Source organism: Liolophura sinensis, chromosome 10 (assembly GCF_032854445.1).
Source record: "Liolophura sinensis isolate JHLJ2023 chromosome 10, CUHK_Ljap_v2, whole genome shotgun sequence".
Classification (NCBI taxonomy): Eukaryota; Metazoa; Mollusca; class Polyplacophora; order Chitonida; family Chitonidae; genus Liolophura; species Liolophura sinensis.
In genome coordinates this window covers 26,375,224-26,389,115 of record NC_088304.1, presented here as the reverse complement: position 1 = coordinate 26,389,115, position 13,892 = coordinate 26,375,224, and the positions used below count along the sequence as shown (strand labels likewise).

Below are 13,892 nucleotides of genomic sequence, written 5' to 3'. Positions count from 1 at the left end.
TCCTTGTAGCAGGACGGATTTCCACCGCTCTTTTATTTAGTGCTGCTTCACTGAGACGACTTACCGAAGGCAAGTAAGCCGCCTCGCCCGAGCCATTATACTGATACGGGTCAACCAGTCGTTGCATTATCCCCTTCATGCTGAACGCCAAGCGAGGAAGTTACAACTTCCTCTTTTAAAGTCTTAGGTGTGACTCGATCAAGGATTGATCCTGGATCTACCGGTCCCGAAGCGGACGCTCTACCAACTGTGCTATCCGGGCCGGTTGCATAAGAAGGAAACTAAAGTCTTGAGAATCGGTCCGTCAATGTCGGCCTACTCATTTTTGTGTATGACAGGTTGGTCAAAAATGGTGACCAAAGAATATTCATGGGGCATGACTGAAAATTTATCTTCTGGACCTCATTAACTGCTTGTAACGTGGATGATGTGGATACTGTTTTCGCCATTGACTGCTTTATATGTTGTATTGTCAAGTGGGAAAGCATGAAACTGGGAAAAAAATCACTCAAATTTTAATTTTTGATAAAAGTAATAAACAACCTTTATTATGAAGGGGTTTGGATTTTCAGTTAGGCTGATTGCCGTGAAAACTAATTCTAATTTACATAATTAGTTGACGATATATAATTACGTGACAGTAGATACATTTTCTGCCGGATAGGAGGAACATTCTGTTGTATGACATTTCTAGTCCGACACAAAAAGCAGCCCCTAATGAACAGAACAATTTGCAATTGTAGATGTACCTAAATTTACCAATATAGGCACCACCCAAAAGATACTCACCCGTGTGAACAGATGACGATATGACGGACTATTTAATACTCTGTCCAGTGACTCATTATCCCCGTGGGTGAAGAACTCCTCATAAGCAAGACCCGGGTATCCGTTCTCTCTCAGCCGGGCCCGCAAAAACTCCTTTAGTTTTTTATAGAGCCCCAATTTCCGCCAATCCTCGTGAACTCTTCCGCCAAACGAGTACAGTTTCTTTCCGCTTAAGGTGACGTACGCACCACCAAACGCCACCTGGAAGAACGTGTACGTGTCAAACAAGCAAGGGCGTATAAGCTGATAAATAAGAATACACAAGATCAGTTACAATGGAACCCGAACTAAGGTTAATTGATACGAAGCCGGATTTCAGCAGTATTAGGCTAATTGTGACCATTTACCACTCTGTCGTCATTGCTCCGGTTTTACTCTCTATGCTGCAGCCGTATTTCTCCAGTTACGTGTTACCGTTTGTCAGCTATCACTCTGTCGTCATTGCTCCGGTTTTACTCTCTATGCTGCAGCCGTATTTCTCCAGTTACGTGTTACCATTTGTCAGCTATCACACTGGCGTTACTGCTCTGGTTTTACTCTCTATGCTGTAACCGAATTTCACCGGTTGCGGGTGACCATTTGCCAGCTATCATACTGTCTTTACTGTTTTCGTTTTAATCTCTGCCGTGTTTCACCGTGTTTGTGTTTTATTATTTTGTAATACAAAGACGTGCACCTCACATTTATTTATCACATTTCTGTATTGAATGAGACAACACAAGTTGTGTTAGATTTCAACACAGGTGTTTTTTTGCGTGTCAACAGGAGACTGACAGGGCGTTAATATACCATAGTCTATTTTAAAACATTGAACAACTTAGTATGTGGCATGTGCACTGATTGATGGACCAGATCCCAGGAATGTCGCAAAACTGAGACTGATCTGCAAACAACCTAGAAACGACCCCGCACAGAAAAGCCAAAAATGACGTTAAGTAACATTTAATAAGTGTATTTATTTATTTATTTGATTGGTGTTTTACGCCGTACTCAAGAATATTTCACTTATATGACGGCGGCCACCATTATGGTGAGAGGAAATCGGGCACAGCCCGGGGGAAACCCACCGCAATCCTCAGGTTGCCGGCAGACCTTCTCACGTGCGACCGGAGAGGAAGCCAGCATGAGCTGGACTTGAACTCACATCGACCGCGTGGGTAAATAAGTGTATTGAAGCCAATTCTAAGAAAACAGACCTCCAGGCACACCCCTTTCTTGAACATCATTCTTCAACACCCTTTCTGAAAATGGATTTTCAACACCCTTTATTAAACGCCGTTTATCTACCAGAATACCATTAACCTTCTAAAAGGCGTGTTTTTTGTTTATAGCTTCTCAAAACCCCTTCTCCACTTAACATTACTATAGGCCTCTTGTTCAAGGTACATGCAGATAATCTAAAACAGCTATAAAAAAAAATACCATAGCTACCAACTGCACGCGTCCCAAATCTAGTTACCTAAATCCAAACTATCAAAAACAAAGTAAGTAGCGTTACAGTACTGCTTACGATCTTTCCTTCTGCTTCAGCCACAACTCCGTAAAATGTAGGATCTTTCATTATCGACGGGTAGATCTCCATCATTGCGTCATAACCGTGATAAAGGCCAGGGGTCATGGCAAGGATGGGCTTATGGTCGTCAAAGGTGGAAAACCTGAACGTAACTTTCTCCATCTTAACTACTTTGATCCCCAACCCAACAAACTTCGCCTAAAATAGGTATACGGTTTGGCAACAGTGGACAAAGAGAGCTCTGTGCGCGAACCAATTTGTCAACTTCATTTCTACCTGATTATGTATATAAGCCCACATGCTCTTCACTCGCTATGAATTAATATGGGGCTGCATATTTCAGACACGTTCACTGTGCATGTTCAGGCATACGCACAATGCAAGCATATTTTATTGCCAGGCAATCTGAAGTGAAAGATATGTCCAGTCATTAGCTACTGACCTAAAGACTGGAATGTATCTAACTTGTTACAGGGCATAGTGGCTCCCCGTTTTCGGTAGTCAACACACGGCCACATGATATTCCGTAAAACCTGTTGTTCTCCGATAACCCCCGCAAGCAAAGTAACGTCAAACTGTAAAAGACTCGCATTTAATGTGATTTAAATCACATTGTTATTTGTTCTGTTTACAGTGATTAAGTGACTACACTGCACGTCGTTATCATACCAAAGACTGGGCCAAATTTTAACCAACCTATGTAGCCATTTTTTTCATTTGGCGCAGGGTTAAGTGGAATTGAGTACACAAATATCTATAAATCTCTACGGCAACTTCGTCAAAGGAGGTTATCCTTCTGCCTGACGATATTTGTTTTTCTGAGAGCAAATTAAGGGAAGAAAGTAATGGACGGGTGCACAACCTGGCCTTGCGCCAAGCACTTATACCTGCCACAGCGATCTGAATCAGAATCCAGGAAATTTTTAAATCATTCTTCATCGTTGCATTATCAAAGTATCTGTCATAAACAGACAATATATTCATTTATTTGACTGGCATTTTACGCTGTAATAACAAATATTTTATTTACACGAAGGAGATCAACATTAAGGTGGGACAAAAATGGGCAGAGCCCGGGGGAAAGCCCAACACCATCCGCAGTTTGCTGGAAGACCTTCCCATATACACCCGACAAGGAAGCCAGCAGAAACTCACAGCGGCCGAATTGGTGAGGCTCCTGGGTCTTTGCGCCGCGCTGGCACTCTAACTACCTCCACCATGAAAACCCCCAATTTACACAAAAAGCTATGCCCGTATTTTGGTGAAGTTTATTTATTATTATATTGGTCAACTAAATGATAGTAGGTATCCAGGGATAACGATAATATTACACCTTGAACAGGTGTTCATGTGATGGTCAACTATCTCAGAAATTCAAGAACAACATACAGTGGACATCCAGGATTCATGTTAGCATTACACCTTAAACACATATTCAGGTGATGGTGGACTATCTAAGAAGTCCAAAAACCACATGCCAGTGGACATCCAGGATTCATATGTTAGCATTACACCTTAAACACATGTTCATGTGATCCTTGACTATCTAAGAAGTCCAAAAACCACATGCCAGTGGACATCCAGGATTCATATGTTAGCATCACACCTTAAACACATGTTCATGTGATCGTTGACGGTCTAAGAAGTCCAAAAACCACATGCCAGTGGACATCCAGGATTCATATGTTAGCATCACACCTTAAACACATGTTCATGTGATCGTTGACGGTCTAAGAAGTCCAAAAACCACATGCCAGTGAACATCCAGGATTCATGTTAGCATCACACCTTAAACACATGTTCATGTGATCGTTGACGGTCTAAGAAGTCCAAAAACCACATGCCAGTGAACATCCAGGATTCATGTTAGCATCACACCTTAAACACATGTTCATGTGATCGTTGACGGTCTAAGAAGTCCAAAAACCACATGCCAGTGAACATCCAGGATTCATATGTTAGCATTACACCTTAAACACACGTTCACGTGATCGTTGACTATCTAAGCCCAAAAACATCCATGTGGATATCCATGCACCATATATGTTAGCAATACAGGTGGTCAGTTCATAATTAATCTAAATTCTGATAGTTCTGAACTGAGTAATATCACTTGAACATGCGATGAATTACAGGGCTTAATCCCACATTTGACAATTCTTCATCCAGATTTTGTTCATGACAACACAATAATGTCAAATACCGAAGGGTGTTGGCTTTTCACGCTACATTTGAAAATGTACCATCATGTGACATCGTCCACTCCTCTCGGTGTCAGCTGAATTACCACTGATCCTTTACTGATTGCCTTCAAGAAAAAAACCAGGAGAAAAATCATTAACAGGCAAGACAACATTTATTTCACATGGCTGATGTTTTACACCCTATTTCACACGACTTCTCTCTACCAAATAGCCTTATGAATGGACAAAACTGTGAAAAGTGACCACTCTCGCCAGGTAATTTTACAAATACCCAAAATAAATCTATTTATGTATTTGACTGGTGTTCTACGCCATACTCAAAAATATTTCACTTATACGAGGACGACCACCATTATGGTGGGAGGAAACCAGGCAGATCATGGGGAAAACCCACAACCATCCGCAGGTTGCTGGCAGACCTTCCCACATACGTCCGCAGAGGAAGCCAGCATGAGCTGGACTTGAACAAACAATGACCGCATTGGTGTAAAATTAATTGATCAGGTGGATTCAAGCCTGCAAACTCTAAGAAAGTCCTTAGCTGAACAGCACCTGTAGGAGAACTATTCAGCCAATCAGCACATCACATGGCTTCACCACACTTAGGCTCATTTCAAGAGTTTCAAGAATCACATAGAAAGCTACAAACAATTAAAAATTCCTACCAGTCTTGAGCTTTTGGCAAGCCTTGCTCTGCGTGTGTTGGCTGTTGTCTTCTCCTGCCGTTGAAGTACAACGCGTGTGTGTGGAGAATGGAGCCAGGTCCTCCCCAAGGCTATGTTTACGGCTCCGAAGTCTGCTCCCAACAAGTTGTTAGTCACCTGTACAGAAAAAAATGGAGTAGTCAGTCTTATACAAAACACTTGAAAGGTGTTCCAAATTTTAATTTATTTATTTTATACAGTTGATTGGTGTTTTAACATGTAGCTACTCATGTCTCGGTTTGAGAACAAGACTTACCAGAACAGCACAGGAGAACTCAGAGCTGATCAATCTCAGTTTTAGGCCTATCTGACACATCAGAGCATGACCTAAAATTACCAAAAAAATTGTACATGTAAATCTTCAGGTACATGTAAATTAATCTGACATAACAGAATTACTGAAAGTTTTCCCATGACTTGAAATTGAACATCCCTTGCTAATGAGGACTTTAATCTGAATACATCCTTTCAAATCAAGAACAAAATGTTACCTCTACCAGATAGAAAAAACGCAGCTTTACCTGTGCACATAGGCTCTGAGAAATACATACTCTAATGATAAAAAAGCGATCACTTGCTTACTGATCAGTTAAATAATTATTGGTTATTAAATGAATATCAAATGATGTGGAGTTTTTACAAGCCTGCTGCAAATTCACCCTATGCAAAAATAGTGTCCACATCAGCGGGTATTTGTTACCTATTTATTATATGTATCGACCAAAAATTAGACAATTCAATTTGGGAGCAATGGTTTTTAAACTATAAACACGAAACATCAACTTTTGACACAAAGAGGAAAGGAAGTGAAACTTGTAGTAATATTTTTATGAATGGTATAAGAATACGCACAGACAGAAAAGATGTGATATCAATGGATGAAGTTACGCTAACATCACGTGGTTATTGCCATATTTATTTACTTATTCGACTTGTGTTTTATGCTGTACTCTAGAATATTTCACTTAAATGATGTCGGCCAGCATTATGGTGGGAGGAAACTCAGGGCTACTGCCACAGTGTAATTTGAAATACGTGTCACAACGGGGAAAACAATGACAAAAAACAGATAAACCTAGAGGTATAATATACACACAATGTTACAGAGAAATGCAGCGTTGTCTGTTTATCCAGTACTGACAATTAATGAAATGTTTGTTTATTTATTTACTTGATTGGTGTTTTACTCTGTATTTCACTTTTACAATGTTGGTCAGCATTATGGTTGAAGGAAACCGGGAAGAGCACGGGGAACCCTCAACCATCCACAGGTTGCTGGAAGACATTCCCACATACGGCCGAAGAGGAAGCCAGCATGAGCGGGACTTGAACTCACAGCAACTGTATTGGTGAGAGCCTCCTGGGTCACTGCGCCGCGCTGACGTGCTAACTACCTCGGCCACCTCACCCCCTGAAATGCTTTTCTTGTATACAAACCATCAGACTGCTGGCCTCCTAATACAGGGGAGATAACCCTAGTCACACTGTCCACAACGATCAACTTGAGAGAGGTGTGAAAATCATCTGACTGAAATGAAGAAATATGCAGCCTTTTGTTAAATACTAACTTTTTTAAATCATTCAATAGTTCCAGGGTTTTTTTTTTTTTGATGGGAGAAACTAGAAAAGATACACCCTGATTTCAAATCCTGGCTAAATCTACAGCCCTGGTATACCTCATCTCATGCTAGTGTGAACATTCAGACAATTTCACAAGCTGAATACCATTTTAATAAGCACTACCTTCCTGGCCAGATTTGATCGGGTTTCCTCCAACATTTCCAGAAGACTGAAGATGTCCAACTTCTGCTCACAGCAGATACAGTTCAGGGATGCTGGGATATCCTGCCAGAAGGAATACTGAGCTGTCAGAAAACTTTTATTTCAATTGCTGTGGACTGTACTCAATACACCACATATATGCATGTATTCAAGCGTTGTTCACATAATATATACACTATATGTCAGTTTATGGGTAGAGAAAATCAGAAATCCTGCATAAACCCCAGGAAAGTTTGTGACAAAACTTTCACACATGTGACACAATAACTTCGACGTCATAAGGTTGTTAATGTTGGAAGACAAGTGGAATGTAAGACTGCGTAAACAAGACTCATTTCACCACTTAATGCTTAGCAATGTTTCCAGGGGGCTGTTTCTCAAAGGGGCTGTAAAGTTACGCTGGCTTAATCGCCATGACCTCGCATACTGAAAACAAACGCCACCTTGGTATTTGCGACTGGATTTCATTATGACCCCTTTGAGAAACCGGCCCCCAGGGCTTTATGAGTACCAGATTAAGGATACCTGTGATTTATACACTTTTGCCTGACCCTGAAGCTGCCTAACATGAACCTACATACACACATATAGACCCAGCCAGAATACAAATCACATACTTTAATTATGCTTACATGCATTAATGACTTAATATATTGTCAATTCATGCATTTATGATAATTCACTCATGAGTTAAAAACAAGTGAGTTGCTATGGCAATAAAAAAAAAGAAAGCCTGTGTGTGAATCTCACAAACAGAAATCTGACTTTCAAGTTTCAAATGTTTCCTACCTTACAGCCACGTTCCTCCAGCACCTCTTCCAACCTTTCCGCTGTGAATGACCCACATGTGTCTATGAACAAGACACTTTTGTTCGTTTCCATGGCAACCACGGCAGCCACGGTAAAACAGAGCTGAAATGAAATCTCATAATCTGAACATATACAGGCTAAAGTTTGGAACAGGAACAAGAACAATGCTGCTTCATATTTTAGCCTTTTTGTCTGTTGGTCTGTTTTACAAAGTGTTTACAAAGAGTTTTACAAAGTGTTTTTAAATTGTGATAGGCTACATGTCATACATATAAGTTATCAGGTAGGTATAACTGTCGTTACCTATGGCAGGGCCAACCTTTACCTGCCATCACAAAGCCCACCTCTCATCACACACCATCACAATACTGAGATTACAATGTGCAGTCAATCCACCAAGTAGAGACCAACACAAATATGAGCGCTACGATTTCGGTGGCCTCAATTTCATTCCAGAGGAGATTGACAGCCTCAAAGATCATCACCGCACGTTAAAATGAAACCAACCTGTAATGTTGACAGCATCAAGTATGTAAGCAATGATTAGTGACTTCTCAGCATTTGGGCCCTTTTAAAATTTTGCAGAATTGAATTAGTGATTTTTAACCACACAGGTGGACAATTTTTTGGCTAGTAGTTCTTATATACATATTTGTGTTGGTCTGTACTTTCGCAGGACACGTGAAAAAAAGTCTCTTAGGTCAGAGTTGGCGGAACTCTGACACTATTCCAAGAAAATCAAATAGAGCATTGTGTAGCTCTATCCCGTAGTGTTAGCAAAGGTGTAGAGGTACGTGGAGATATTGAGCGCAAGGGTACGTAAAGGACATCTCATTACATATTAAACTCGATCTATATTATAGACACTTTCTCAGTTTTAACTTCTGGGAAGACAGACAAATATGTTCATGACTCAAACAATGTTTCTTGAATAATCATGAATAGCTTTCTATTTATCTTTATATGTATTTACTTGATTTAACAACATACTGCAGAATTTTCCCACTTTCAGGATTGTGGTCAATCTTATGGACAGAGAAAACCAGAGAGCCTGTCGTGAAAAAATGACCTTTGGCAAACTTCTGTGAATCACCTACTGATTGCCACCACGGCTACGAAAACAGATGAAGTGAAATCAAGAAAATTTCCTTTCAGAATTTTGGACTGTTCTCCTGGTGATTTTAGTCGCTAAATGCCAAGCTGGATTTGAACTTGCGCTGACAACCGACCTGTGTTTTACCAGCTGAAATATCCCCTACTACTTCTGTAAGCTCTCCGGTATATATTCCTCCATCTAACAGTTGGTCTAATCTGCAACACAAAATCATCACAAACTTTACCAGTAGTTGTTTTTCTTGTGTAGTAATTTCACACAAAACAAATAAAGTTCAATCATACACTGGACAAAATAACAAAGGCATGTTAAAGTACGAGACCTGATTAACTGCCAAATTTATATGACACAAAGATTTCATTACTATGAAAACATGAATATAAAACCTGTGAGAAGCAGTTTTTCTTTTACTGTTATTTTTTACTTTTTGTATTTCTAAATAAATTTTATTATATGAACAATTTTCTACCAATTTTTACTGACTGTCCTTCTCATACACAGAATAATGTAATGCTCAACAATGTCTCTCATCAGGAGAGCCTGGGCTTATACATGTACTTGTAGGTTAGCAGTGGGTTCCCCTTCTGTGTTCAGACCGTCTTCAGCCCCAGTGCATACATCAGATCTGCAGTAGCAGACACTTACACTTGTGATCCTGTGGACAGGATGGAGACAGATGAGAGGAGGTGAGTGTAAACGTCAGCCCCGGTCACAGGAAAGGCAGAATACTGAGCCAGTAACACACGCCGTATTGACAACAGGTCCTGTGGAAATATACACGCAGAATTTGAGTAACCCCAGTTTAGCATATACTAGACCTGATTTAAATTTTCGATCATAAACAATTTTACCTCATTTTGAGAGTTCCATTCATTTCAGAAATGCGTTATAAGGTATACTTAGAAGGTATGATGTGATATCCTACTGGCCGTGCCACCCGTGGCCTTTTTTTTCCTTTCGCCAATGTGACTAAACTGATCAGAAATGTTTTAACCGATCAGACAAAACAACGTAAACAGCAGTTCTGAAACGCTGTGAATTTTTTAATTCACGTTTTGATTTCGCTCCTGGCGAAAGTATGAAATTTACATTTACCATACTTATGTGAAATATACACAGAATGATGGGTACAATGGCCAACTTTCTAGTGCAGCATAATGGGGTCACGAAATATGCACCCCCGGTAATGCCGACTTACTATCCCACCTTGTACGGTAACGAACGCTCAGACGATATTTTCTCTAGGTTGGACGAAATGTAATCAGTAACGGAACAAATTCCAAGTTCTTCTAATGTCTGGAGAAGCTTTGGCGTGGCTCCTGTACACATGCCAACACGTAGCTTCGGCATTTCTACATAATCTTGTCTGCTATGCCGCTGAAAGTTTGTAGTTTGGCGCGAAATTCAGCATGGTGTTTTTTACCTCTCCACACAGAAGAGCTCTCGTTTCAAAAGTAGTCTTACATACACATTTTTATGCTTTAACGTAGCTATAGGAGAGATCGCACTAAAGTGCTCCATCAGACTTATGCTCAGAATGTTCCTACGTGTATTCTTAGTAAAACCCACGCATTGTTTGGTCGTTGGCCTACCTTATTAGAAAGAAACTCCCGCCGCCTTGTTTGGCTTCGCTTTGACGTCGGTAGCCTACATCTACTCAGAGAAAACGTAGAATTCTGCCCTCTTGAACTTACTGTAGAGTTTCTCTATCCGTACTGATTGTCCATCCGATCGCTACAGAACACATGACAGACGGGTATAGTAGCAATATCTAGACTGACATTTTGTGAGGAAGGGTGGGCGGTAGGCCTATAATCAATGTGTAGAATTCGACGTTTTCCTATAGCAGATGCACACTAGACTTCGCCCCGCTGGACCAACCTTGTCATATACGGCTTGTGGCTAACCGGGTCAAGCGCGTAAATGATTAATCTTACGGATATTTATACAGATTAATTTATCGGAAACATAATACACTGTGTACGATAGCATATTCATGTACTGTGCCATGTATTGCTTGTTGTTACCTATACATGTAGGAGCCTGCTATCAATAGGCCCTACTGACATAGACGGGGATACATGTATTTATTGTGCTGTCTCACTGAAACGATATGCGTATTTCAATGAAACCAGATACTGGTATACAGAGTCTACCTAATGGGAGCACCGTATTAAATGTTGGAATAACCCATGTTTGCGCTTAAACATTACTAGAATGTATCCAGCATTGAATTATATATATATATATATATATATATATATATATATATATATATATATATATATATATATATATATATATTATTTTTTATTTTAAAAATCCCCGAATATACTAGGTATATACATGTATATAGGCCTAGGCCTGTAGGCTCCTTGGCACTGACGTATGGGCCTATAGGCCTATTGATTAATTATGCCTACACACTATGTATACCCGTGTATATAACATACATGTATGTGCTTATGTTCAGCTGTAGATAAAATGAATATGTCTATATGCTTCAGTATTTCTGAGACAAAAATATACCAGCTTGCAACATATCAGTTCAATGCATTTCTCACATATGTTGTACTATGTAGGCTTTCGTATATACTGTATAAACAGGTGCAGTGCAGCTCAGTGCAAGGAGCCTCTCAACAATACGTCCCTGTGAGTTCCTCTTCGGCAATACTTGGGACTTAGGGTCTGTTAGCAGCCTGTTCATGCCATGGTCCGTGGGTTTCGCCACGGGCCCTGCGTGCTTTCCTCCAATCATAAAGCTGTTATGAGTCCTTAAAGTTAAACACCATGATCTTGAGTACGGCATAAAACACCAGCCAGTCATTGTCCCCAAATGGCACAGCAACCATCGTAAAGAGAAAAGACAGGACGTTATGTTGTTTAGCTTGACTTCATAATGAGTGTTTCACTGATCATTCGTGGTGTGCATTAATTGCATTACTGGTATATCCAGAGAAATGTAGTAATTAGAACAAAATACAGTGTACATGAAAATCGAATATTGCACTAAGTAAAGCTGAACAGGAAAAGCTTAATTACGAAAATAAATATCCGATTGTAGTTAAACTTAAGCATGCACAAGTTTAGGTTACATGGGGAAGATGTATATGCTATAAATTTTACGGCAATAGGTTCAATAATTTGGCAAGAGTTGCAGGACAAAATCAGAGTACATGGAGTACACTGTTATGTTATTAAGTCCTAAATGAGAGGTACTTATGAACCCTGTTGCCATTAAACAATTTAATCTGTTTTGAAATTAATCAAAAAATATGGAAATCTGTCGATTCAACATTAGTTTTTGTTAAATATACAAGACAAACACTCCGGCGAATAGTTACTTGCAGTCGGACCGGCGAGAGCCGGATTCGAACGCTCAATCACAATCGAGTGCAGTGGTACATTACACAATTCAGCCATCGACGGGAATGACAATAACTCTCTGGGAATGCTATTCAATGACTCTTATGGATCTCATGAATACTGACTCCGGCTTCCACACTCGGGCCGATTCACGTCTATTGTTGTTTATACGGACTGCATCATATCTTGTCAATACGTGTACCTGTACATGCGTTCCGGTGTGACATTGGTATGCCTGTAACACCGCCAACTTTTTTAAACGATAAGCTTCGGATATTCTGAGATTTGTTCATAAATATCGGTAATTTTTCGCTTTGGAGAAAATGTGGATAAACAACCGATAATGTTGATCAACTATATAGCAGAAGATCGGGCGGAATATTAAGAAAGAAAAAGACTGATGCATATTATATGCAGAAAGTGAGACTGCTAGCGCGGCTATATCCCGCCCAGCGTTAACGACGTGCGCAAGCGCTGGTCTGACTGACCACTACTCGCTGTACCCACTATATTGTCTAAACTATGGCCGCTCGGGGGGCACCAGAAAAACACAACTGGCCATTGTGACACTGGTCAACAGATGTCGGCGTAAACTGGACATGAAGAAGTGAATAAACAAATCAAACTGAAACAATGTGCTGACCGCGGCAGGTCTGCGTATATGCTATCGAATGGCAATGCAGGGACGTTTATAGGCCTATGGTCGCACAAGGTGAATTGCTAGCTTAATTATAACCGTGAAGATGTTTCCTTTTAAGAACCGGCAACGCCACACTTGTGGAAACCATCGTAACACAATGGACTTGATGTGAAGATGATGGTTGACATATCGAGTAGTTGTCCAACCGATGGTTTAACTTTGACCCCAGGCCGGTGTCCCACGGGGAATGTGTGACATCACCTGTATACCGAACTGTTCCAGAAGATTTCTTCGTAAGGAATGTTCATGAGGTAACAATGTATGCAGGTGAGTTGTTTATCTTAATTGGTTGATTAGTGAACATTCCTTTAGGTTTATTGTCTGGATGTGAGGATTATATGGGGTATACCCTCCGGCTGTTTGTGTATGATGGTCCATGCATTTTCTGTTATGTAAGCCTATACCTATATATATATATATATATATATATATATATATATATATATATATATATATATATACTTCTCATGATTTTTAAACATATTTTTTGTTTCATGTACCGCTCGTACAGATATGATTATGCACTTTTTATAGTATGTGACAATTGGTAAGACATGATTTCTCTTCCTTTGGTCTCTGTCACAATACTTCGTAAGTACACTTTTCATAACTTTTAAGGTAAATCACAGTGCTTTATGACGTTTTAATCCAGAAAATGTCATTGCGGAAGAAAAAGGTTACTGATATGAGAAAAATAGATTTAGTGCGTGGTTTTGCGATAGTGGTTGCCAAAGATACTCACGTCTCCCACTTTTCCACCTTCCACACTTCCACAAGTCCGTGGAAAATTTTGTGAAATTGGGCTCTGCTTCGGAGTGCATTCACGTCATAAAAAAGACCGCATGCACAATGTGGTCTTTGATCAACACCT

The 13,892-nt window shown here is 40.0% G+C and overlaps 1 protein-coding gene across 1 annotated transcript; it reads right to left on the bottom strand.

Moving 5' to 3' along the window:
- Positions 1-4,586: 4,586 nt before the first annotated feature.
- On the bottom strand, positions 4,587-10,338 carry LOC135477035 (DNA repair protein RAD51 homolog 4-like). Its single transcript, XM_064757185.1, has 9 exons — positions 10,162-10,338; positions 9,601-9,719; positions 9,071-9,152; positions 7,821-7,943; positions 6,993-7,094; positions 6,687-6,777; positions 5,506-5,576; positions 5,211-5,366; positions 4,587-4,649 (listed from the first exon to the last, which is right to left on the bottom strand). The coding sequence occupies exons 1-9, from the start codon at positions 10,303-10,305 to the stop codon at positions 4,587-4,589; spliced, it is 951 nt and encodes a 316-aa protein (XP_064613255.1). The 5' UTR covers positions 10,306-10,338.
- Between the last annotated feature and the right edge of the window lie 3,554 nt (positions 10,339-13,892).